Source organism: Echinops telfairi, unplaced genomic scaffold (assembly GCF_000313985.2).
Source record: "Echinops telfairi isolate 266 unplaced genomic scaffold, ASM31398v2 ScPeMD7_2291;HRSCAF=2852, whole genome shotgun sequence".
NCBI lineage: Eukaryota > Metazoa > Chordata > Mammalia > Afrosoricida > Tenrecidae > Echinops > Echinops telfairi.
In genome coordinates this window covers 782,612-807,875 of record NW_022106189.1, presented here as the reverse complement: position 1 = coordinate 807,875, position 25,264 = coordinate 782,612, and the positions used below count along the sequence as shown (strand labels likewise).

Sequence of the window (25,264 nt, the reverse complement as noted above, 5' to 3'; positions counted from 1 at the left end):
GACCCTGTCATCTGGCTGACTGTTGGTGACCTGCCTGGCTGTTTGCTGCCTGTGACCGGATAGGCTGAATTGCTATACAGAGGACTACCTGGTGGCCCTCAAGACTTGAAGGATTGCCAGTGTCTCCCAACTATCTCACGGGAGTGAGTTGCACTGAGCCATTTGTACTGCTTTATAATTTAATTAACTGTTTATCTCTTATGTTATACATCTATCTATCTGTATAAATATATATAAAATTATTAGCATTCTGGTTTTGTTTTTCTAGAGAACCCCGTCTAGCATACTGGGAAAGGGGTGTCTGGGGCCTCACACATAAACAGGGCTCCACCTAACCTCGGCTGCTGTCCTCTGTGTGTGCCCATTGAAAGACAGATGTGCAGGGGCCACACTTTCTAACTCTGCTTTAGGAGGCCAGCCCTGGTGGCACTGTGGGCTTAGGTGTTGGGCTGGAAACCAAAAGGTCTTTGGTTCAAACCCCACAGCTACTGTAGGAGAAAGATGAGGCTGTCTGCTCCGTAAAGATTTAAGGTCAGTAACCCCCAGGAGTTGCTCTAGAGGCCCTCTAAGGCTCCCCGAGTCAGATGACAGTGTGGTTTGCGTTTGGCCCAGCTGCTTTAAGAACAAATCCAAGAGGCAGCTGGTGACTCCTCTAGGATCATGACTTGGTGATGGAATCTGAGGATGAAGGGTGCTGACCCTGGGATGCAGCAGGAAAGGGTAGAGTCCAGAGAGAAGGACCCAGAGACTTCCTTCACCCATGACTCCATCCTCGAGATCTAACCCAGCGAAAGCAGAAGAGACCCAGCGGTTCAGTGCCACTGAGCTGCCCGACTCAGCGACACCACCACACGATGAGATCCTCCTGGCTCTGCACCAGCCTCCCGGCCGAGCCCAGCGTTGCAGCCACTGCGCCAATCATCTCGGCAGAAGCCTTCCTCTTTTTCATTGCCAAGCACGAGGCCCTTTTCCAGGGACTGGTCTCCCCTGGTAACACGTCTGAAGTACGCGAGATGAAGTCTCACCATCCTCGCTTCAAGGAGCTATATTTTCAAGACGGAATTGTTTGTTCTGCTGGTACTGTAAACATTCTTCTCCACCACGATTCAGGTGCGCCCACTCTTCTGAAGGCCTCCTTATGCATTGTCCGGTTGTCACAGGCCCACCGGGTGACTGACAGGAATACCATGCCTTGGCTCAGGGTGTGAGCAATGGCCCTCAAAATGCTCTTTACAGTTCTTGTGTGGCAAGAACCGATGTGCCCGACTCACAGGCTTTGCTGGTGATGATGGTGGCTGTGGCTCAGTTCATGGGGACTTTCAAGGACAGAGCAGGGCTTGGCCAACTTCAATCCCCATCATGACTCACTCAGAGAGGACTCTTAGAGGCTGAACACAGAACCGGAAGGCCAATTCCGGAGTGGCCCATTATGGCGGTTAGATGATTTCGTGTCAACTGGAAGATGTGTGATGTGTGGCAACCAGGTTGGATGCCACCCCTGATAATGCCTCCTTGGGGGTGTGGCCTTCTTATGGGGAGGACCCTGGGGATCTCCCTCCCTCTCACTGCTACTTGACCTTCCTGCTCCCTGGGACTCTACCACTGACCCCAAGAGCTGCCTGGGCCTTGCCATGCTTCCCCTGACCGTGCATCCACAAGACTCTGCACCCACTGGTCTGTGATCTTCCTGCATTCTGCATCATGGCATGTGGCTGCCTGAGTCCCAAGAGGGGCTTATGGACTAGGCTTGAGTTGGACTGGGCTGGGATGTTTTCTTGAGATAATAATTACTTCTTGATATCAAGCTCTTTCTTATACATATTTGAAGTCACTGCTTTTGTTTCTCTGGACAAGCTGACCTAATACATCCATGACCAGGTCCGGCTCAGGCTCAGTCTATGGCTCTGACCTCTAGTCCAGAGACACCACGGGTCTGCAGGACCATCCAGGCACATGCAAAGGAGGGGCCTTGGGGACTGGCCAGGGAGGGCGTGGCTGTCCCAGGTTCTAGCACTGGTCATCACTGAATCCTCTCCAGAGTGAGGGGCTGCCCACCAGAGCCCCCAGTGACTGAGGGAGACACCGAGGCACACAGAAGGCAGGCACTAGGACTCAGGGGCTTCTGTGCTTGTTATCAGATTCCCTGTGTGGGGATGGGAGACGGGGAGGGGCATTTTCCTCCCAGGTCAAAGGGCAGAGACCCAGAGTGGCCCCTGTGATGGCCATCTAGGACACCCGGCCTCACTGGGCGTCACTCAGGTTTTGGAAGACATCTGTGCCGGCCATGTCCTCTAGTTCCAGGCCTCCGGATGATGGGCCGAGGCTCATGCTGGGAACGCAGGCTGATCTGTTGTTTACCTCACTCCGCAGATCAATTTCAATAAAACAATGGACTCTAAGTGCCACCCTCGATCTGGCAGTCACGGTAATCAACAAAACATGTTGTACTTAATGCTGCATAATAAATTGACTATGACAAACTCATCATTATTCCACTGGCTACATTTCAAAGTTAGTACGAGGAAAAACAGGAATAAAATCACCCATTTGGGTTGCCATTCTTGGGGCTGCTCCAGGCTCTGCAGCTGTGGCTGGGAGGCAGGTGCCAGCCCCCCATCAGAGGCCACCGTACAAGTATAATGGGGATCCACTTCTGGAGGGTTGAGGACCGTCTTTGGCGCAGATTAAGAGGAGAGGGGAGAGGCAGTCACTCACTGGGGTACCAAGCTCAGAGGAGAGTCTAACGGCCAGGCACTCTCCTGCCAACTGTAGCCCCCTCGGGGCAGCTGGGAGGCATGAGAGGCAGCCAAAGGCAGGCCACGCCAGCCTTGCTTTCCCTGGGCCCCCCATCCCACCCCTATGGGCCCACATTCTGGTTCCATGGCCTCAGCCACCTGGTCTTTAAACTGAGGGGGAACCACCCACCTCGTGGGGCACGGGGAGGACTGGGTGAGAAGATGCACATGAGGGGACACACCTGGTACCAGGTGCAGGCGTCCCATCAAGTTCATAGCCATCCTTGGATCTGAAGCCCCGGAGGACATCAGTCACTCTAGGAAGGGGCATTGAGCTCTGATACTTAGCTCCCCACCTTGGGCAAGGCCAATACCTAAGGCTGGGACAACAGCCGTGACTCACTGCATGACGGGTGCTGAGGCGTTAGGGCATCAGGCAGATCTGGAAACTGGAGGGCAGGCCAGTGGACAACGCAGAGTGGCAGCACGCATGCCCGCCTCTGTGGGCACTTCTGGTGACACCCTACATATGCTCCCACCATTCTAAGACGGTAGGCTGCTTGCTCATAGGCTCATTTCTGCCAACAGAAATCAAACTCACTGCCATCGAGTTGATAGCAACTCCTAGTAACCCTGAGGAACAGGGTGGAACTGCCCCTGTGGGTTTCTGAACCTGTAACTTTATGGGGGTAGAAAGCCCTGTCTTTCTCCCAAGCAGCAGCTGGTAGTTTCCAATTGCTGCCCTTGCAGTTTGCAACCCAACCCATAACCACACCACCAGGACTCCGTGCTCACAGGCTGCAAAGGCTAACAAATCCCAAGGCGGACTCAAGTCCCAAGAACCAGTGATTAGATGATGAGAGCCAATCCGATATAAGACAAAGCGCTAGAGAGCTTTGCCAGAGCATTTATATATATTGGAAGCATGCCACACCCCTAAGGAAAGAAACTCCCTCTCAACTGATTGGCTGTTCTTGGCAGATCTCATCATGGAAGTGGTTACATTCTATCAGATCTCATTATGGGGATGACAGTACCACAAAAGCCAAACCAGAGAGTCGTGGTCCTGCCGAGCTGGCACACAACGTTAACCACCATACTTGGCAGCAGCAGTTGAGGCCGGCCAGCGACCCATCTGCAGGTCTGTGCATGCGCATTCAAGCGTCCCAGGATTCTGCCTTCACACCGGACTCAGAGGAAGCCATGTCCAGGAGTACGCCAGCGTCCAGGATGGAAAGGTGCCAGAGTGGGACAGTGCATCTCTGTCTGCTGGTTGACATCCACAGCCAAACGACTGAAGGTCATACCCCGGTGGCCTGGCTGACTTGTGACAGTCTGCTGCATGGCCTGGGCTGCCCTGACTGGCCACAGAACCTGCCACGTCTTCTGAGTCATCATTTCCACGAGGACCCATGAGCATGTGTGACTGTTCAGGAAAGCCTCACCCCTGACATGCTGGCTCAGTGGGAGGGAGGCAGGACCCAGGGCTCTGATGGCTGAGCCTGGTGGCTCCCTGGAGTTCGACGTCCCTGCTGCAGGCCTCTGAGCACTGAGGAGAGCGGGTATCTCCTCAGGAGAGGGCCCTGAGACTTTGCAGCAGGCCGGGCAGGGGGTGGTGGTGGGGGGCAGGCTCACTTACCACATGTCTCCATCCTGGACGGTGCGGTCATTGGGGGCCCCGGCGTGTCCATAGTGAAGCACCGCTGAGTTCTCACCACTGCGGGGGGGAGAGGGAGGCTGCTCAGTGCCCACCTCCACCTGGCACCACCATTCCTCCTCCAGCCTGAGGGGCGAGGGGCACAGTGGCCGGGGGCTGGGCCTGAGAGTCGTCTGCGGAGGGCGGCCCTCTGGGCTGGGGAGGCAAGGACAGGAGCCCTGCACGCTGTGAGCCCTGCATGCTGTGAGCCCCAGAGGAAGGAGGACAAGCTGAGGTGTGTGGATGAGGGGGGTGGGGGTGGACCCTGCTCCCTGGAGGCTGACAGGAGCAAGGAGGGGCCGGGATGGGGGTGAGGGGGGTCAGGGCCAGCCACAGCCACCTCCACTCCGCAGAGCTTCCCTAATGAGCTGCCTTTAAGGAAAAAACCTGACTTTTAGGGCAGTCCAAAGGGGAAAGAGGGAGAAAAAAAACAACCACTACCACCTGGGTGTAATATTTATGGCATCATTTGGGAGTCTCAGGAATCATAAAAGTAGAAATAATGATTTTTCTCTCTATCTGCCAGAGAAGAACATCTCCGGGGCCCCGGCCCCGCTGTCCGCATGCATTATTCATGTGTGAGGACATGCCCAGCAGCAGGGAGCCATGGCTGGCCCGGAGGGGAGGGGCCGGGAGCCCCCACTCTCCCAGGAGCAGCCCCAGCTCAGCCCCACATGCAGGGATTGGGGATGTACCTGAGAGGAGGGGGTAAGGAAGGGGCATTCCAATGCTAGGCTTCAAGTGTCAGGAGTCTGTACTGGCCTGGGGCCCTGCCCCGCCCCCCCTGCAGTGGGAAGGCTCCCCCTCCTCAACCCATGCTGCCTCTCTAGCAAAGTCTTATGAGGGAAGAGTGACTTGTGAGGTTGGGTGGTGGGATCTGGATGGGTGTCTCCCCCGGGGAGGGTGGAGCGGACCTCCTCCCATGAGCCCAGCCCCTAGTCCCTGGAGCCCGGCGGTCCCCTTACCTGCCACAGATGCAGGTGTAGGAGCTGTGGCGCATGCCACCCCGAGAGTAGCAGTAGTGCTCGAAGAGGCTGTGGGAGGAAGGGGCTTGTCAGGGTGGGGTCCTGCAGCACACACACACCGTGCCCTCCCACCCGTCAAGGGCAAATCCCAGCCCTGCTGTGCTCTGACCAGGTCCCAAGCAGCACGAGGCACCCCCAGATTGGGCTAGGGGTCAGCTGAAGAACCAGACAGGTCAGCGTGGCAGGAGCCAGCTCTAGCAGGGCCCAGCTACCAGCAGGGGCCAGCATGGTTCTGCAGCCATGGGAGAGCTGTCCCGATTAAGATCCCAGCCTAGGATGGTGAAGATGGATACCCCAGCTGTGCCAGGGTCACCCCCCATCCCCCAGCACTCAGGGCAGTTCCTGATACTGCTGCAGGGGCTGGAGGACCACCCGCACCCCTCCCCCACCATATGCCCCAGGACCTCTGCATGAGACTCTGCTCCCAGAGGACTGAGCAGGGGACTCAAATCCTGCCCTGGTCCCACAGGCACTCCACATGCCAGCCTCAGCTGGGGAAGGGCTGTTTTCACCCCCTCCACAGGGCCCGGCCCCCAACGTGGCTTTCTCTAAGCAGCAGGTTCAAGTGCACCCTCCTTGCCCACCTGCCCATGGGCAGGTACTTAGAAGAGCCCCAGGGGCTGTGTGGCTGTCCCTCCTCAGAGCAACACACACTGCCCAGGGCACGTCAAGGGCTGGGGCTGGCACCTTTCGGGAACCCATGGCCTGACCATCCACCCTCCTGTGCTGGAGAAGTTTAGTCTTGCCAGCCATAACTGCCAATTACCTATAATTGCTCTGATTGAGGGTTAACTAATTGTCATGCAGGGCTGGTTCTGCAGGATGCACCCGGCTCCCAGGCTTGTCTTCAGAGCCTTGCAGGGTAATTGGGCATTGGTGAGTAAGGAATTTCCTCAGTAGTGGGGAGCACACGGCTGCCAGGTGGAGGGGTGGGGGAGCCAAACAGCAGCCCTGCCGGCCACCCCATGACACAGCCAGCACCAGCCTGCCTCAGCCACAGAGGCCAGAGACCCATCCACTTCAATGAGAGCTAGCTATGGCCAACACGGGCCTTGAGAGGGGCAAAGGTAGGAGTGCCACCCAGCAAGTCCTCCTCAGAAGCCTGCTCCCTGTCTCCTTTGCTCCAGACCCACACACAGCTCAGAACCCGACTCCCTGTGATCAGGTCGGTGCTGCCACACTGAGACTACAGGACAGGCTGGAACTGCTCCTGTGGGTTTCCGAGACTGTCACTCTTCACAGGCATAGCAAACCTCTACTCTTTCCCCTGAAACGGCTGGGAGTTTTGAACCGCTGACTTTGTGGTTAGCAGCCCAGCATGTAACCACTATGCCACAGAGCCCAAACAGTCAGAATACTCCCCGCCCCTGAGGAAGCCCACTCTCAACGAGATGCCAGAAAAATGGCACGAAACTGTGGAGTTCTGACAGCACGGGGAGCACAGCCCTGGCCCGCTCGGCCGCTCTCGAGGGCAGCGGGCTCTGCCATGGCAGGTGACAGGCAGAGGGCCGGTTCATAAGAGCACTGGACTAAGGACCGAGCGGCCCTGTTTGCCTCTGCTGGTTAAGTTGCAGACCCGGAAGGAAACGAGGAGGGCCGGGTGCGGGTAAGGCATACTGGCTGAAAGGAGCTCCGACTTGCGGGCAATGGGACGTGCACAGCCCACTTCGCTTCAGATCAGCTCTCCGGACGCGACGTGAGAGTGGGTGCGATATCAGGTGGCTCCAAGCAGCAGGGCCCACCTTTCCTGCTGGGATGTGTTCAAGCTGTGATCACAAACACACTCAAGGTCCTGGACCAAGTGTGGGCAACTCAGAGGGCCCTGGGTCAGATGAGAAGTCTGCTGGTGGTGCTATGGGCTAAGCACATAGCTGCTAGCAGTCAGGCCTGCCATTCGAACCCACCGGCCACTCGGACAGGGTCGCTGTGAGCCGGAATGGACTTGATGGTGGTGGGGTCCCCCGACTGGAGCCCCCAGCTTGCCAGCACTGCGTGGTGTGAGCTCAGAGAGCAGAGTAGGGCCCCCAGGAACAAGCCGGGAGAGCCGAGAGCAGCTGCCCGAAGGATGTCCCATCGGACGGATCCCAGACCCAGGCAAACACTGTGAAAGGCTCCCTGGTGTCAGAGTGCTAACGCAAGGGCAGCGGTTTGAAACCACCAACTGCTCCAAGGGCGAAAGATAAGGTGTCCTACTCCTTTCAAGACTGGAAACCTCCTAGGAGGGGCAGTTCTACTTTGTCTTACAGGGTTGCTATGCGTCAGAATCAACTTCCTGAGAGTGAGTTTGTTTTTATGGTTTGCTTTTTGGGGTCATGCCTCTAAACGAGGAGCCCAGGTGGTTAAAGCACATGGCTGCTGACCTAAAAGTCGGCGGTTCAAACCCACTGGCCGCTCCATGGAAAGAGGCCACACAGGAGATATGGGAAAGCAGTGGATTCGGGCTAGCTCCTGACTGCCCAGTGTCGATGACCAAGTCCAGCTGTAGGCTGCCCATCAGCCCTGGAACAATATCCACAAGGACTGTCGGTTGCTCAGGCAGGAGCCCTCCTGCCTCCAACCCTGATGCTGCAGGCGAGATACCAGGTGGGGCTAGGTTCACAAGGAAGGCGGAAGCTGAGGCCAGGGAGGAGAGGACGCCATCAGCCTTGGCGGTGCCTGCTGTGTAGGGGCGGGTAATTGGCCTTGGCCACGTGCACGGAGGGGCTAGAACGACCCCACCAAGAGCCGTGCAGTTGTTGCACTGCCACCTCTCTCAAAGTGGTAGCAAGGTGCTCCACAGGCTCGGACAAAACTGAAAAAGGCCCTGAGTATCCACGTGGGTTTCAGGCTTGGAAATCCCTGTCATGGACTTCATGGTGTCCCCCCTGCCGCCCCAACCCCCTAATCATGTGTCAACTTGGCTGGACGATGATTATCAGTGGTTTCGCAACTATGAGAGGGCAAAAACCGATGAGATGCGATCGGCTAATCAGCTATAAGGGGACCAGGGTGAAATGCAATGACCTTAACAGGCCACAGTCCCGACGCCACGTAAGTGGAGTTTCCTGGGGTGGCCTGCATCAGCTCTTACCCTCACAGAGATGAAAGGAAAGGGGGGCTAATGCAGATAGTGGGACTGCCTACCACTGAGAAAGAAGCGTCAGCAGCAGTGGACCCAAGGTCCCTGTGCTGAGAATCTCCTAGACCGAGAAGAAGACTGATGCCGGTGAACACAGAGCTCTCCAAAGGACACTGGGCCACATGTGCTGTAAGGAGATGAGGGCCTTCCCCCAGAGCCAACAGAGAGACAGCCTTCCCCAGGGGTCGTCACCCTGAAGTTAAATTCCTAGTCTGTTTGTTAAAATGAGCCACTTGGGGTCTTTCTGTTGCGGCAGCACTAGATAACTAAGGCAGCATGCAGGGCCCTAGCCTGGCAGGGCTCCCTGTCCAGGAAGGTTAGGATCCAGGCTTCCCTACCCACTCACAGATGAACTCACCACCCCAGTGATAAACCTAAGAAAACAGCTCCCTAGCATGGTGACTCCCAAGGACTTCAGAGAACAGGCTTATCAGATGGTGACCATGGATGGATGTGTGCAAATAAACACCTTCAAAGTACAGCCTGAAAAGGACAGGCAGATTTGAACCAGGACCAAACAGAAGTGAACAATATATCCATGCATCTGCATGGGACAGCGCAGCTGGGCATACCTCAGGGATGGACACACTGGTCCAGCTCCTGCCCCATGGAGGTCATCATGCAGGAGATAAGCCAGGGGTGGACAAAAACCAAATAGCTGCCCCAAGTCATGGTGGCGGGCGGTCCCAGGCAGCCAGGGTCAACCCCACTGTCCAACTGTGAGCACAGGGAACCAGGAGCTGCGAGAGGTCCCCTTACTCATCTGCCTGAAAGGACCCCCCAGGCTCCAAGAGGCAGAAGGGAGGCCAGTGGACTGGGGAAAGCCCCCACAGAAAGGAAAACAAGCAGGGGGCAGTGGGATCGCTGGGCTGAGCAGGAGGTTTAGTGGGATGAGTACTCTGGATGGCGGGGAACCAAGTTGGGTTCAGGGCAGAGCAGGGGTAGCTCTGAGCTAGCTCCTTGGGCACGAACGCAGCCCCCAGCCTCTCACACTTCACTCTCTCTCCTGGCAGTGACGGGGGCTCTGACTGCTACGCTCCCTCAGCCCTACGCGTGTCCCTCTCTAGGCCCTGTCCCAAGGGGGCTGCTTGTCCCACACCCCAGGCCCTCAGCCTCCAGGGTGCTGTTCCACACAGCCAAAGCCCAGCTCTGCCACCGACAGCTGTGTGACCCCTCCGTGTCTTAGTTTCCTCATGGTAAAGTGGGGGACCAGGAGTTCCTCCCTTCAGGGGTTGTTATAAAGGCTAAATGGCTGAGCGCAGGTGGAGGACTTGGGGCATGGCCACAGTGAGCTCGGCCCCCAGGCCCGGGCGTGGCCAGGGTCCAGGTGCTCACAGGACCTGTGCAGCAAGGGGAAGTAGGAGCAGTCACAGAGGTCGGGGTCAATCCCAGGCCTGTTTCCAACAGTGGATCTGGCAGGACGATTTCTTTCACATGGAACCGAGATATATGCCCAGCGACCCTAGAATTCTCAGGGACAGGATGGACGCTGTCCCCCCTTTCTCTTGGCATGCACAGCGCACAGGGCCACCAAGGTCCTAGCAAAAGAACCCTCCCTCCCTCTCATCCCAGGGGTTGCGGCAAGGGGCAGCACCTGGGATCTGCCCAGGGCACTGTCCAAGTCCCCCAAGGGTCCTGGCTCCTTGAATGCATGCTCTTGGCCCCTCTGAGGGACAGGAAAGACACTGAGACAACTAAGGCAAGCCACCACCCGGTCTCTAAGCACACAGCATTCCCAATGTGCCACTGGGAAGGGACTAGTGACAAACCTCCCATTAACGCCAGAAAGGCATGACTAGGGAAGTAGGTGCTAGCTGCAGGCCGGCTGGTGTCGTGGCGTGGCCTGTGTGGATCCGGCACCCTCCGGACACGATGCCTGCCATCACTGTCTACATATTCTCTGTCTACTGCTACTCTCTTTGTTCCCTAAGACTCCCCACCCTTTCTTCCCACACCCCAACCAGTCTCCATGCTCCAACTAATACTGTCTGACATCTTCCCTCCCAGGACTTCCTACCGGCCTGGCCAGTCTGGCCACAGGACATTGGTGCCTGGGCCCTCTAGAGCCGGCATGGACCAAGTCCAGGTGGCCTGGGCCCTGCTCCATGCCCAGGCCACTCTCCCTACTGCCTCAGCTCCTGAGGGGGGTGGGGTGAGGCGCCACTCCCTTAACCTCTCCAATCTAAGGGGCTATGCTGTAGGGGAGGGGCCGGGCAGGGGCACAGGTTCACAGACCTGAGCTTGCCCCTTATTAATATGTACATTAATATGTAAACTATCACCAACACTAGATCAAGTACTGGTGAGAAGGAAGAACGGAAGCAGAGAACCTAGGGAGGAAATGAGATAGGTGGTGTTGCACTGTGGAGATTGTAATTAATGATGGGAAACAGGGCATGTATGAATTGCTGAATGGGGAAACGATCTACTCTGTAAACCTTCACTCAATTTCAAATACAACATTTAGGAAATTAATTTTAAACCAGCATTGGTGAGAAGGGAGGCTCTGGGTGACCATATTTGATACTTTTTTCAACAATTCCATCAGAGTGAAAAGTAGAAGGAAGTTGATTGGTTTCTCGCTCTTTGAGACAAAATGTCCCTGGAGCTCAGGGCTTAAGAGTCGCAGCTCACGTGCCTGAACATCTTCATGCGCACCCTGAAATCTTCCTGCTTGCAGTAAGAGATATGGTACGGCAGAAAACGAAATGCAGCCTATTCTCATCCGAGTGGTTGAATTACAATGGCAGTTACATTCTCAACCTCTAACGGTGCTGAAGTTAAAGGTGAGGGCGCTGGCTGGGAAGAAAACAGAGCTAGAAACTTGAGATGGGATATAAGGGAAGATCATCACAAAGCTGGGGGCACCGAGCCCCCAAATTCAGTTGACTCCCTCCTGCCAAGAGAAGCAGCCCTCTTACCCTTAGCTAATGAGATTAACTCAGCTGTGCCTGATGAGTCATTGTATGAGCGACCGCATGGGTGGAAGTTGAGGTAGGTGGCTTACAAGACATTGCTGAATATTCCTCAGACGCATCTATTTTTACGTCTCGGCTTATAACTAGATTTCCGTCCCTGGGAGCCTGCAAAAGGACGTACAAAGTGTGACCTTGGGAGGAGAGATGTTATACTCCAAAAGGACGCTGGACTCTCCTAGTACACATACATAGAAACCCGGGGAACAGGCATAGGGGTCCCTACTAAGGGCACGGGGCCATGGTGCCAGGGACATAAAGCTGGAAGCCTCCGAGTATATGGCTATGAGCCCACTAAGCACGGTGTCTTCAGGCAGGGTTTCAGCTTGCGAGGGTAGAAAAGGGTCTCATGGTTTGTTGGGTTGGCTCACTGGAGCATGGATCCCAAAGTGGCCTACACGAAATCACACAGAACCACCAGATCGACTCTCTAGACACAGAAGAAAGCATCCAAAGGCTTAGGGAAATTGGCATGTTAGAGTGTCAGGGTTGACGCACAAGCTGTTTGCCCACAAAACAGTGAGAAGCAGGTTTGGGAAGGGAGCCCCGCGTCCATGAAAGCCGGCTGTGGTAAGTACTCCAGGTAAGTCGTATTTGACAGGGAGAATGTGCATGACTGAATTAAGAAACCTAACTATAGTGGGGTGGGGGGGACCCCAAGGTGACAGGGGCCGAAGCAGTGAACACAGTCTGACTTGGCCGGGCTTATGACTCAGCGCTGTTGCACCTAGGGTGAGAACCAAGCGCCTTCAAAACGTTTGCAGAAAAATAGAATCAAATAGAATGAATTATCTGCCCACCCCCCAGACTTCTGAAGTCCCTTTGAAGATAGGCCATGCACTACATATTTACAAGCGGAAGAATTCTAGGTCTAATGAGTGAATAGAGTGTCATAGACCTGTCAATCAAGTCCCAGACTTGAGCCAGTTTACAGCTCCACAACCTCTTGAATGAAGGGCCAAAGGTTACACTCTTATCTTCCTCCCAGCCTGCTACAATGCGTTCTAAGAGTGGCTCTTCATTGGGGGAAAGGAAAAGCCTGTTGTGGCTTGCTGGATAGTGGCTCTGAATCGACACTGTGAATCTATGCAGGTTTGGCGATCTCAGCTATGAAGAGGGGGCTGCTTCTACCTGGAGATACCACACGGATGCCCTTTAACTAGAAGTTAGGAAAGGCCACCCAGCCACGTTGGCCTCCTCATGTCTTTGGCCTCCTCTGGGCTCCTCATGATCAACAGGCAAAGAAGGAATTTACTACACTGGCTGGTATGACTGACCCTTATACCTAACCTGACTACTGGGATTTGTCAGACAATGCAGCTTAGGAGCCAGCAGCCTGCTGCCTGACCTGTTGATCTTGGATTTGTCAGCCCTATGTGACTCAGGAGAAACCTACAACTGAAAGCCACAGACTTAGGGCTTGCTAGCCTTTATAAGTGAGTGAGCCATTTCTTTGAGATCAATCAATCAATCACTCTCTCTCCATATGTGTGTGTGGAGAATATATATATATATATATAATCTTTCAAAACTGGAACTTTCCATGACCTTCTTGGATCCCCTTCTAATATAAACCTGTGTGTACCCCCTGCGTTGATTTTCTTGCTCTCGGGTCCCTGGCAGTCTACTGGGTAGGAGGACTGTAGCGGAAGGGCCTGAGTTCAGATTTGGACTGATGATAAAGTTCTAAAAAGAAGCAACTTGTGGCGGTTGCACAGTTCTGTGCATATAGTTAATGTTACGGAACTTTAAAAAGGTTAAAATGACAAATTTTAGATATTTTATCACAGTAAAGCAACCCTTGTGGCCTTAACCCTGGTGCCTTACCAAGGTCCAGGCCCCTCAGCAGGTGGGGGAACTACAACAGTGCTGTTGCTGTAAAGACGCTGTGAGCGCTGGGGCCGGGGATGCGGACAACTCCCAGGCTCCTGACGTTGCTCCTGCACAGTGGTGGTGCGGGGATAGGCACAGAGCCTGAAGGAGTCTGCGAGGCCCATGTGGGGTGCAGGCAGAGGAGCCCCTTCAAGCTGCCCTAGGGAAGCAGCAGCAGGTGTCCCAGGAGAGGGAAGAGAAGAAGCCACCTACCAGAGGCCAGGGCAGCAGTGAAGATGGCGGAGGTGGGCGGGAGGGGCTATTGACCAAGGATGAGGAGCTGGGAGAAGCGCCGCTCACCCGCCCTCCAAGAGCTGCTGTTATCAAGGTAGGAGATAATTAGCATTTTAATTGTATAATTGGGAATTCTAAATGGCCTATCTTGTATTAAGCATAGCCAGGGACATAATATGACATTCAATTAACAAATCTTCCCCTTTATTCATGATATGCTTGATTAGGTTGCAATTCTAAGTTCCTCAGTATCAGTTACTGGGTAAAAAAAACATCTTTCCTTCTTAGTTGTCAGAACCTTGCCTGTTCCACACTGCTAATAAACCCGAATCTATTCAGCTCCATATCTCCAAATGGAAGAAAGCTTAGAAATTCCTAACACAAAGGAATTGTGTGCCACCACACCCCACCCCACCCCCACCATAGCCTCATTACTCCTCCATCCGATAGTGGGGTGAACCTACTTCCAGGAGAAGGGCATTGGGCTACGAAAAGAAGGCGGCCCTCAAGGAGGTGCTGCGACAAGGGCCAAGCCTGGAGCAGTAATGAGGACGGCGCAGGACCTGCAGGCTTTGTGCTGTCCCGGGGCTCACCCAACATGCAAAACAGATGCTAAAAATGATCACTGCAAGTATGAAAACAAAAGTTACCTTTTTGCAGACATACACCAGGCCAGGAGACACAGGCCGGATCCCCAGAGCGCAGTGCACTCGTGCGCCCTCAGCACCCCCAGCACCCTTGCACGCCCTCCTCCCCACCTGAATGTCTAGCACCCCAGAGAGATCCGTTTTACCTAGTCTTCAACTTTAAAAAACACAAATGGGAGCAAATAAGAGGAATTCTTTGGTGGCTCACCACCATGGGCAAGGCCCACGGGTCACGGGGTAGCCAGCTTCTCAGTCTGGCTGCTGGGCATTGACACCTGGGGACACATCTCCATTCTCTGCTGTTGGACACGCACCTTCCTTCCCGACTACGTCAACTGCTGTCCAGTCAATTCCAATGCACAGTGACCTGCTTCCTCGGGTTTCCGAGACTGTAACCTTTCCAGGAGCAGCCTGCCTCACCTGACTCTGTGCACAGCGTCAGGGCTCCTTTCCCGGCTGCAGCAATGGCACATCGCACTGTGGGGCACAGGTGCACCGTCTCTGCTGTGTCTCAGGATGGGGGGTAGGGTCGTGTTGAGGAGATAAAGCCAAACAGCTTTTCTAAGTAGCTATAGCAATTGATTTCATTTCTTAGAACGTCTTTCAATTCCTTCTGGAAGAACATTTTGTCCTCAGTAGCTACATCCCCATACTTTGTGATTTAAAACATTGCCACCCTGCCCAGCACCTGACTGACCACTTTCCCACAGTGCTGGGTCCACCTGGGTGCAGTCCAGCATCTTCTCTTTCCTGGAAGAAGGCCTTGCGCCTGCTTCCCCCCTGGCCCCTACAGGCTACATTCCACAGACGGATCTGTCCCCCCCGCTAAGTCAGAGCATGGGACTCATGGGACCCTGGCCTGGCTCCTCACTTTGCTGGGGTCTGTCAGTCAGCCACCAGCCTGGAAGCACTCAGCAGGCTCTGGCATCACCGCGACTGAACGCACCATTGTCTCTGCTTGGGGGGGTTGCACCCCGGTCACTGCTCACTCTCTCACCTGCTTCAGATCACTCCTCCAATGTCGTCTTCCCAGGGAGGCCTGTCCGGAGTCCCCAAGCCCTTTAACCTCACCACCACCTGACATCTGTCCATCTGCCTCCGTTGTAGTCCTCAGAGCTTCGGACAGGGCCTGGCTCAGGAGCCTACAAGGAAGTACTACCACTTCCTTAGCCAGATACAAACTGGCAGCTATTTAAGGTGCTTCCACCTCTGTGTTACAGTGAACACGTGGCCACCAGCCTCATCCCTGTCCTTGGGCAAAACTCTTGACGAGAAGAAACGGGCACACGGCCGTTTTCTGAGACTCTGGACATGTTCGCCAGGAGGACCTTGGACAGTATCTAGAGTCTCCCAGTCCAGCGAGCACGCCCAGGGCCTGAGTGCTCGCCCGCGGAGGGCAGCTCCGGGGGGTGAAAGACCCACAGCAAGGGGGTCATGATCTCGCTAACGAGCACGTTGAACATCAGCGTGTTTACGGCCTCACATTTCTTGCTTTCTGAATTGTCTGCTCATTCCTTTAAAAATCTGAAGGTTCACCTTTGTCGCATTGATCCTTGAGGGATTTATAGAGGAAGATGGCGGTTTTGATTATTACGTATGCAGCAAATCTTCCCTGTTGCCCTTTAATTTTCCTTATGGTATTTTTAGACAGCTAATTTACATTTTTATTAGTCAGATTTGTCTCTTTTTCCCTGTATGATTTCTTCCTTTGGTGTTATATTTAAGAAATCTCTTTGCCTGTCCTACAATTACATACATTCTATCATCTTTTGTGGGTTTCCCGTTTGTATGTGTAATTTATATAATAATCCAATGTGGATTTACTTATACGCCAGTCTGGAGGCAGCGCGCTAACCTTCCTGTGTGAGGCTCTCATTCCCTCACACGCTCGCTGCCTTGGAGCCCACTTTGTTTGAAGCGAGTCCAGAGCGGCCAGGAGCCTCCCACCTCCCCCAACGTGAGAGCTTTAGAGAACCTGCCTCCCAGGCTGGTGGAGCAAGGTCCCCCCCGCCCCAGCCCCTCCACCCCTCTCTCCAGCAGCTGGCACCTCTGACCCTCCCTAGGGCCTTCTTTGCCGATCCCAAAGGAAGGCAGGGCAGACAAGGGGCTAAGAGCCATCCTAAGGGAGTGACAACACACAAAAGAAAGAAATTTGGAGCTCATGGCGTGCACCTAAATCTGTGAATCCAGACTTATTTTGGAGACTGAACACCCTTGAGCAAGAGAGAGTGCCCCTGGTACTGAGAACTGCCGTGTCCAGAAGTTCCACTTGCCGACTGTTTTCTGCATCGTCCTGGCATGAACACGCACTGGTCTCGCACTCAGCCCCACTAGCCCTGCTGGCTGCACCAATGGCCCCTTCCCGGACGCGAACACATGCCCATTTGGGGCCAGGCTGCCACGGGAACGGTGCAAGGAAGCTCACACCACAATCACCAGGAAACAAAATGCTGTCTGGTGTGCAGGGGGCTGGTTTGGGTTCAGTATGACCCAGAGGCCAAGTTCTCCAAGTCCTCCATCTGCCCTTGCGCCGGGCTCACCAGGGAGGTACAGGAAAAGGACGGGCCACCCAGGGGCCGTGGGAGGCTTTCTGAGACAGATAGTTCCCAGGGCATGGTGAGAGTTCCGGAGATGGCACCTGGCAAACTGGCTACTTCTGGCACACCTGGCCATCTACCAGGGCTAAGAGCACATGGGTAAGGCATTCCGTCTACCCAAGGGTGCTGCTGACCAACCATGGCAGGGGCCTTGTTTGGCAGCATGCCCACCTTCCTTTCATAATGCATGGGAAGGTTGGGTCATGAGGCAAAGCCTGGTCAGGGGCAAGGCCTGTCCCTCTCACCTGGTTCAGTTGTCCTGGACACATGGCCTGGTGACTGCCCCCACCCTCTGCCACTCACAGCCAGGGCAGGCCCGCGGGTGCTCAGGAGGGAGAGAGCGTGCTGTGCTTCATCTCGTTTGTCTCTGTAGAAGTGAGCTTCAGGAACTTCATGAAAGATCAAATCAACCATGGTAAAGTGGGCAGCTAGTATACTCACAATATTGTCCCACTGCCACCTGTGTCTGGTTACAAAATGTTTCCATCTCAATCCCAGCGGAAGCGGTACGTCCACAGACAGTAACTGGATAGGGCATGGCAGGGAGGCCGATGCGGGGAAATGGGGAGTTAACCATGAGTATGAGGGGGAAATGTTCTGAAACTGATCGTGGTGATGATTTTGCAACTCTTCTGAAGACTGAACGATTAAATGGTATGACATGTGAAGCATATACCAATAAAATCATTTTTAAAAACAAACAAAAAAGCATTTCCACCTAGACACCATACCCATCCATTAGAGGTCACACTCCGTTCCTCCCATCCTCCAGCCCAGAGCAATCACAAATCTGCTTTTGGTAGCCACTGATTTACCTTTTCTGGACAGTTTAGATAAATGGAATCATACATTAGGTGAACAAGTGTATCTTTCTTCCACTTAGCTTATCAGTGTCATAGCATAACTTCCCTTTTTATGTCTGACCAATACTCTGTTGCACAGGTAGAGCACATTTTGTTTATTCCTCCACTAGGAGCCCTGGTGACATAGAGGCTATGTAGCGGGCTGCTAACTGCAAAGTCAGCAGTTCAAAACTACCAGCCACTCCTCGGGAGAAAGACGGGGCTTGCTACTCCTGTAAAGAGCTACCGTCTCAGAAAGGGCAGTTCTACCCTGTCCTGTAGGGTGGCTGTGAGTCGGCTCTGGCTCGATGGCAGTGACTTTGGATCCATGCACTGATGGACGTGTGTACGTCCATGCTTTGCTATTGTGAATAGTGCTGCTATGAACACGTGTGGACATGTATTGGTTTAGGTCCCTGCTTTCAACTCTTTGGGGTGGTGGGATTGTGTGACCTGTTCTGTAATTTCTCTACGACTTTTTAATATTTTTAACAGGTCCAAGCCAAACCCAAATCATTAAGCTGATTCTGAATCTCATAGCAACCTGATGCAGGGTTTCTGAGACTGCAAGTCTTTACAGGAGCAGACAGCCGCAGCTCTCTCTCATTCAGCAGCTGGTGGCTTGAAGCACCAACCTTGTGCTTAGCAGCCCAGGGCTTAACCCGATGCACCACCTGGCCTCCTTTAACATAGGCCAATGCTACTTTGTTTTAAAGTTTAATTCCTTCCTCACTGCTACAATCTTGTAATATTTCACAAATGTGTCATTTCGGATATCTGGACTTCAGATGTCTGGAGTGGACTTCATTTTACTTCAGACTCTGTTGGCCTTATTTCTGCTTTTTATTCGTGGCTAGTGTAGTGGCTAAGCGTTGGGCTGCGATACCCTTGGTTGACAGTTCAAAACCACCAGCAGCGCCGAGGGGAAAAGACTGGCCTTTCAACTCCCATAAACACTTACAGTCTCAGAAACCCACCGGGGGTCGCTCTGACTCAGCACTGACTCGGTGGCAGTGAGAGTGAGTGAGAGACTGCCTGCCTTAGCAAATAAGAGCAGGCTGCTCTAGCAAACCCACAGCCTGCCTTCCTGCAAAACCTGTTCTCAGAAAGGAGCTTATGCCAGGCTCCCCTCAAAACGAATTCATACAACACATACTCATGCTAGCCCAAGATGCTTATAGACTGTTTAGAAAAACAAGTTATATTGAAATATTTATGGCCTATCAGCTGAAATGTCTGAGGTCTCGTATAACTTTGTGATTGGTTGCACAAATCTCTGTAAATATCTGCCAATCAGACAACTGCCTGTTAATTCTCAAGATTTCTGTATTTCAATCACCCGTTGGCTTTCGCTTGCCAGAGCACATGATGGCTTCCGGATGTGCTGCCCAATTCGAACTGTTCTACGTCTCAGAAAGCATTACTGTTTATGCTTTTACACAGTGCCAGATCTGTAATTCTAGAGTACTGGTGTCAAAACTGGGACCTCCAAGTTACAGTGCCTGCTGCAAACCCTGGGGAGTCCAGGCAGTGGGCCAGGTCATTTGTTTGTGCTCTCTACAGCCACGAGGTAAATAACCTCTTGAATCCAAGCCCTACTCCCTTTGTCTCTAAGCTCTTCAGGTTTTATTGTGTGAGGATCTGCTTTGCTTTTGCAAGATGATGTTGACACTCTGTTGATGTGTCTGGTCACTTCCAAGGAATCTAAAAATCTACAACCTGCCAATTCTGTGGGCAGAGGATGAGCACTCAAAGGCCTTCATGGTGGGCGCTCACTACCGTCTCAAAGACGCTTGGGACACAAGAAGCTGGGAGAGGGGAAGGATTAGCATTAGGCTGCCAGCCAGATACCAGATACATTCAAGCATGTGTTGCTTACAGCAAAATGTGGCCACGAACCTCTATAGCAACCCCCTGTAGGAATTATTTATTTATTAGATCATTTTATTTGGGGCTTGTACAAGTTTTATCACAATTCATCCATTCATCCACTGTGTCAAGCACATTTGTACATTTGTTGCCCTCATCATTCTCAAAACATTTGCTTTCTGCTTGAGCCCTTGGTATGAGCTCCTCATTTTTCCCCTCCCTCCCTGCTCTCCCGCCATGAAACGTTGATAATTTATAAATTATCATTATTTTGTCCTGTCTTACACTGTCCGAAGTCCCCCTTCACCCACTTTTCTGTTGCCAGGGAGGAGGTTATAGGTAGATCCTTATCATCGGTTCCCCCTTTCTACCCCACCTTCCCTCTGTTTATTTATTTTGCCTTGAGGCTCTGAAACTTAACTTAGTTCTAAATACCGTCCTTCAAACAGGGCTCGCTTCATCGAGAAGCCATTCAGAATTTCTCTGGGCACACCGGCCTACTACATGACCAAGTATGTGGGTCTACCATATTGGCTTGTCTGGTTGACTCCTGAAGAAGAAAGTGTGGAAAATCAGGTTCTTCAACTTACCGAAACTAATTCTATGCACAGTTATATAAAAAAAAAAAAAAAAAAAAAAGGCTCTCAGTTAAAGAGGTACAAAGGATGTCTATTTTTACTGGTGCACAGCAGCTTGTAGCGAAAGTGTTTCCCTGCAGGACACTATTTCTAAGAACGCCACAAAGATGGAGCTGTAATGTCAGATCGCTGCTGCTCCGACGACGACAACTGCTCTGTGACTGGCTCTCCCTCCCTCCTTCACGGTCTGTGTCTCCGCCGGACAATGTGCTCTTCCTAAAGGGCCACGTCTCCTTGAATGCTTTCCCTAAAATGACTTTCTAAATAAAGACCATCAACCTCACCAAAAAGGGACATAGCCTCCACAGGTCAGATCTTCCTCCTAAAGCGGAACTTCGGGCTATGGGACGGGAGTTCCTGAAGCTCTGTCATCTAAAGTTTACATTAACAGAAAATTTCTGAACCTGGGCGATCAGACTAATACCAATCAATAAATATGCTACTAGGGTCATGAAATACTCAGCTATAGATGAAAGGAGCAAACTAGGGAGGACATCCAGAAAGATCTTTAATTTTGAAACTTAAATGCCTCTGGAACTGAACTTTTAAAAGAACCCATAGCTGAAGGGCTTAGATACAGTCCCTAAGCTCCTCTCCCTTGCTCCCAGAAAAAGAGACTGGGGCAAGTTGAAAACAAGAGAAAGATGAAAATGTTTCTAATTTCACAGAAAAATTAGTTAGAACTTGTCCAAAATACTCTAGATTTGGGGGTGGGGTGGGGTGCAAACCAACACAGAAATTGGAGCTGGGATTGCATTTAATTCAGTGTCTAGATGGCTTACATCCTGAACTATCTGGCCTAGTCAAATGCAGCAGACTGGACTGAGAAACAATGTCCATTAATGGTTTAGCTCACCAGGCTTTTAAACCGGTCCAGAGCACAGGAAAGGAAAACAAAGTAATGACAATGCAATGGCAACAACCACAAGCCCCAGTTAAACCTTATCCCAACCTAAAACCAGGTAACTGTAAGAAACCGGGCCACCAGAAAACAGGGATTGCTATACAAGGAGCTAGCACCCACCCAAACCGGGAATTGTGCCGGGCAGAGCAGAGCTTTCCTAGTACGCAGTTTTCCCCACTAGGGGAGCATCAAGTAACTTGCTCTGAATTAATGCACCCAGTGGCATCACCTGGGAGGTTTTCCCTGGTCACAGTGAATTTTTTCCTAAAAGCAGTGTCACTTGAACCTTGTGTTTTGGGGATGGCTGATTTAAAAGAACAGTGTGCAGCTGTGAAATTCTGTTTCCTGTTCAGGAAAAATGCCGCAGAAACGGTTGTGATGTTGAACACAGCTTATAAGTGCAGCGCAATGGGAAAAACCTCAAGCGTATATATGAGTGTTCTTATTTCAAAAAAGGTGAAATGTTCATTGATGACAAATCCCATTCTGGATGTCTGTCAACTTTTCTAACGGACTAAAATGTCAACTCATAGTGCATTTGGAGTTCATTCCACCAGGTCAGAATATGAATCGAGCATTCTATTTAGAGGTTCTGAAAAGATTGCATAAGTGTGTGACAAAAAAGCCTGGTTTGTGGCAGAAGGGGAACTGGTTTTGCCACCACAATGCACCTGCTCATGCAGCCATCTCAGTGCGCCAGTTATGGGCAAAAAACAGCATGCCTCTCTTGCCTCTCTTGCCTCACACACCTTACTCACCTGACCTTGCTCCCTGAAACTTCTGAAGAGGGCCATAAAAGGACAGCGATTTGACTATGTAGACGAGGTTGAAGAAAAAAAACAAAAACAAATGAGGAAGGTGCTATCAGCCATCCAATCAGATGAGTTTGAAAAATGTTTCTAAGAATGAAATCACAGATTTGACAAATGTATTAAGTGTAACAGAGAGTACTTTGAAGATGATAAGGTTGTTTTGTTAAAAAAAATTTTAAATACATAACTTTGGGGGGAAAATTCTGAGTTTTTTGGGTACCCCCTTATATACCAAGGAACAAAAAGCTGAATGAAGACACCCCAGCAGAATGTTCTTCAGCCTGGCACAGAATGAAAGGGAAATGCCAGTCCCTGTGCCCTGCTCCCACCCCCTCCCACTAACTCACATGGAGAGACAATTATAAATACTAGCAGAGAAACTTGCCAAATTTTAGTTGATAGTGGACCCACCCAGTCTTTCTTAAACTCTCCATCTGTACAAAAGCCTCTGCCCCAGAGCATAAGTCTCATGAACAGTGATGGTTACTAATCAAGAGCAAACAATGACCCATTCTCCCTCTATTCCCATATCCTTTGGGCCTATTGAAGATTCATGTCCTTTGATACTTAGTCCTGAAGCCCTCGTAAATGTGAGACCTTTTATCCAATTGGCGCTGACAGTGACGAGTCACAGAAAAGGGAGAAATATTATTAAACATACCTGATGTCCCCAAATGCTGAGCAAGAAATTTAAAATAGAATTATTTCAAATGGAAGCTGCTTGCTCTTTGCAAGCCCTCATTATGCATAAAGAAAATATAGTCCCTTCTAACGCCTTCTTTCAGTAATCCCCCAAGCCTCATGGGTCACCACAGCTGTAAAATTCAAGTTGACACCTCTGAACTCTTGCTCCAAATTCCTCAATAACCCCAGAAACAAGACGCTAAAGAAAGACTAACTCCAATTCCTCAGGACTTTCTTGATAAAAGTCTGACTGTCCCTTGCACCAGTCCTTTCAGCGCCCCTGTGTTGCCTCTTAAGAAACCAAACGGAAGCGGGAGCTTCGTTCAGAACGTGTGAGCTCTCTCTCCGTGCATCGTCATTCCTCGCTCTCCAGCCGTCCCACATCCTCCACAGCTCACACCATCGGTATCCGCAGCATTTTCTTCAGTACTCCTGGGCATTCTGAGTAAATAGTTCTTTGCCTGTACTTGTGAACATCAACAGTTTACTTGCATGGTGATTCTGTCTCCCACTTACTGTTCAAATCCTCCATGCTCACTTGCGATCTTTGTCATTTAAGACTGAATCTAAACTATTAGAATATGCTGATGACTTACTAATATACCCAGCTCCCAGCAAGCCACAGCGATGACCATCTAATTTTGTCAGAGCAGCTGGCTGCTGGGGGTCAGGATGTTTTTTTATAAAACTACCATGGCCTCAACCTCCCATTAACCATTTGCTGTTAAATTACAGGGCAGATACTTTCTACATAGGGCATTTCTATTGACCCCAAACGAAAGCGGGCCTTTCTACTTTTTTCTTTCTCACGGCGGTTCTTCCTCTGTCCTGCAGGGGTGCTGGAAGGCAACGGACTCGCCTGAGTTTTCAGGTTTGGATCCTTAGGGTTATGAAACGTGTGTGTAGAACTTGCTGGGTACTGTGGAGCCTGGGGGCTTCTCTGTCCTTGTTAGCCCACCTCTGCAGAATATTCACAAGTCTCCAAACTAGATCCTTTCCAAAGCACGCGAGACCAGGCCAATAGCGACATTACAAGAAGCACTAACAAACATACTTCAAATGCTTTGAACGTTCCTGTCACTCCGAGTTCCCCATGTTTGTCCATGAAGTCTCTGTCATAGGCTAGGTTCGCTAGATATGCTAAACCAGAGGACTTTACATTTGTACACGAGGGGCTTCAAGCTGCCAAATGCACTGTGCGTTTGAATTTATGCTTGAATAGCAACTTGATTTCATCCAACTCCCACTATCTAATGGCAACAAATGTGTGATCTGTAGGCTTTCCCGCCATCTAGAAACTATCCTGTCAACACACAGCAGTGGCCTTCCCAGTGGAAAGGCGTCTTTAAATTCTCAGTCCTGTTTGGGGATTGTCTAGACTTTCCTGTAGTGTTAAAGGAACTCACTTTTTGAATAAGTCATTTGGGAAATATGCTGAATTTTCCGTTATTCAGAGTTTACACTGCCCTTATCAAACTCAATCTTCCGGCCTTGTGGAAAGAACTAATAGTACAATAAAAACCCAATTGGCCATATTTTCTGAGACTGAATTTCTCTTGGACCAAATCCTCTGTTAAACCTTATTTGGACCCATAAACTTACCCAATATGAAGTAATCACTGGGTGAGACCTATGGCCTGCCCTTATTTTTCCTGTCTACTTTGACTCTACTATTCTTCAACCAAAACTCCTAAAATAATGTCAAATTTTATTCAACATTCTAATTAATAAAAATAAATTATTTTTTTCAGATACGGGAAGTTTCTGATAACCAAAATTCAGAATTTCAGGATTTGTTGTTGAACCAGGCAATTATTTATACTGAGAAAGGAGTCCTTTAAAGGTTCCCTTGAACCTCTTTGGAAAGACCATACCTAGTCCTTCTTATTAACTCCTCGTGGTGTAGTGGCTGCGGTAAGCAAGGTCGGCAGTTCAAAACCACCAGCTGTTCCTCTGAAGAATGAGGAGGCTTTCTACACAGCTGCGCTCTCAGAAACCTGCAGGGGGCCTTGATGGCATTGACACTGCGGGAATGAAAGTTTACACCGGACACGCTGGTTTCAGCTGGTTTCAGCTAGGAATCCTTCCTGGATCTGTCAACCCTCTGGAGGTCTGAAGATCACCTTGAAACATCCAAGTGGCCAGAAGTCAACAACACCGGAGATGGACAGCTGACTCCAAGAACATGGAGCAAACTCCACGTGGTCTGCTGGAGCTGTTAGACTTCCCTTAATGGCTACCCCTTTTCTTGAATGATATCTGCAAAACTACCTGCTGGTAGCACTTTACTCTTGCATGCTGGTGACCGGAAGAACTTATTTTGTTGTAGATGTTATTGTTCTATTATTTGTTTCATTATTTTAAACTAGTTTTCTTTCATCATGAAGCGCTCCTTAAGCTTTCTCTTACTGTTTACACTAATGCTCATTAGTGCTTGGAAAGAAAATGCATGTGGTAAAAGTTGCCCAATCAGTAGTTAATGCTGGCATTTTTTTTTAATCATCATTTTGTTAGGGGCTCATACAACGCTTATCACAATCCATACACACATCAATTGTGTACAGCGCATTTGTACATTTATTGGCCTCATCATTCTCAAAACATTTCCTCTCCACT

General features: G+C 51.3%; 1 protein-coding gene across 1 annotated transcript in view; it reads right to left on the bottom strand.

The window, feature by feature from the left end:
- The window catches only part of PEPD (peptidase D), a 152,914-nt gene that overhangs the window by 16,771 nt on the left and 110,879 nt on the right, over nt 1–25,264 (bottom strand). Inside the window, exons 10-11 of the mRNA XM_004704914.2 lie at nt 5,397–5,465; nt 4,375–4,452 (exon numbers count right to left, since the gene is read on the bottom strand). Coding sequence (XP_004704971.1) covers nt 4,375–4,452; nt 5,397–5,465 — 147 coding nt within the window. The remainder of the gene's footprint in view (nt 1–4,374; nt 4,453–5,396; nt 5,466–25,264) is intronic.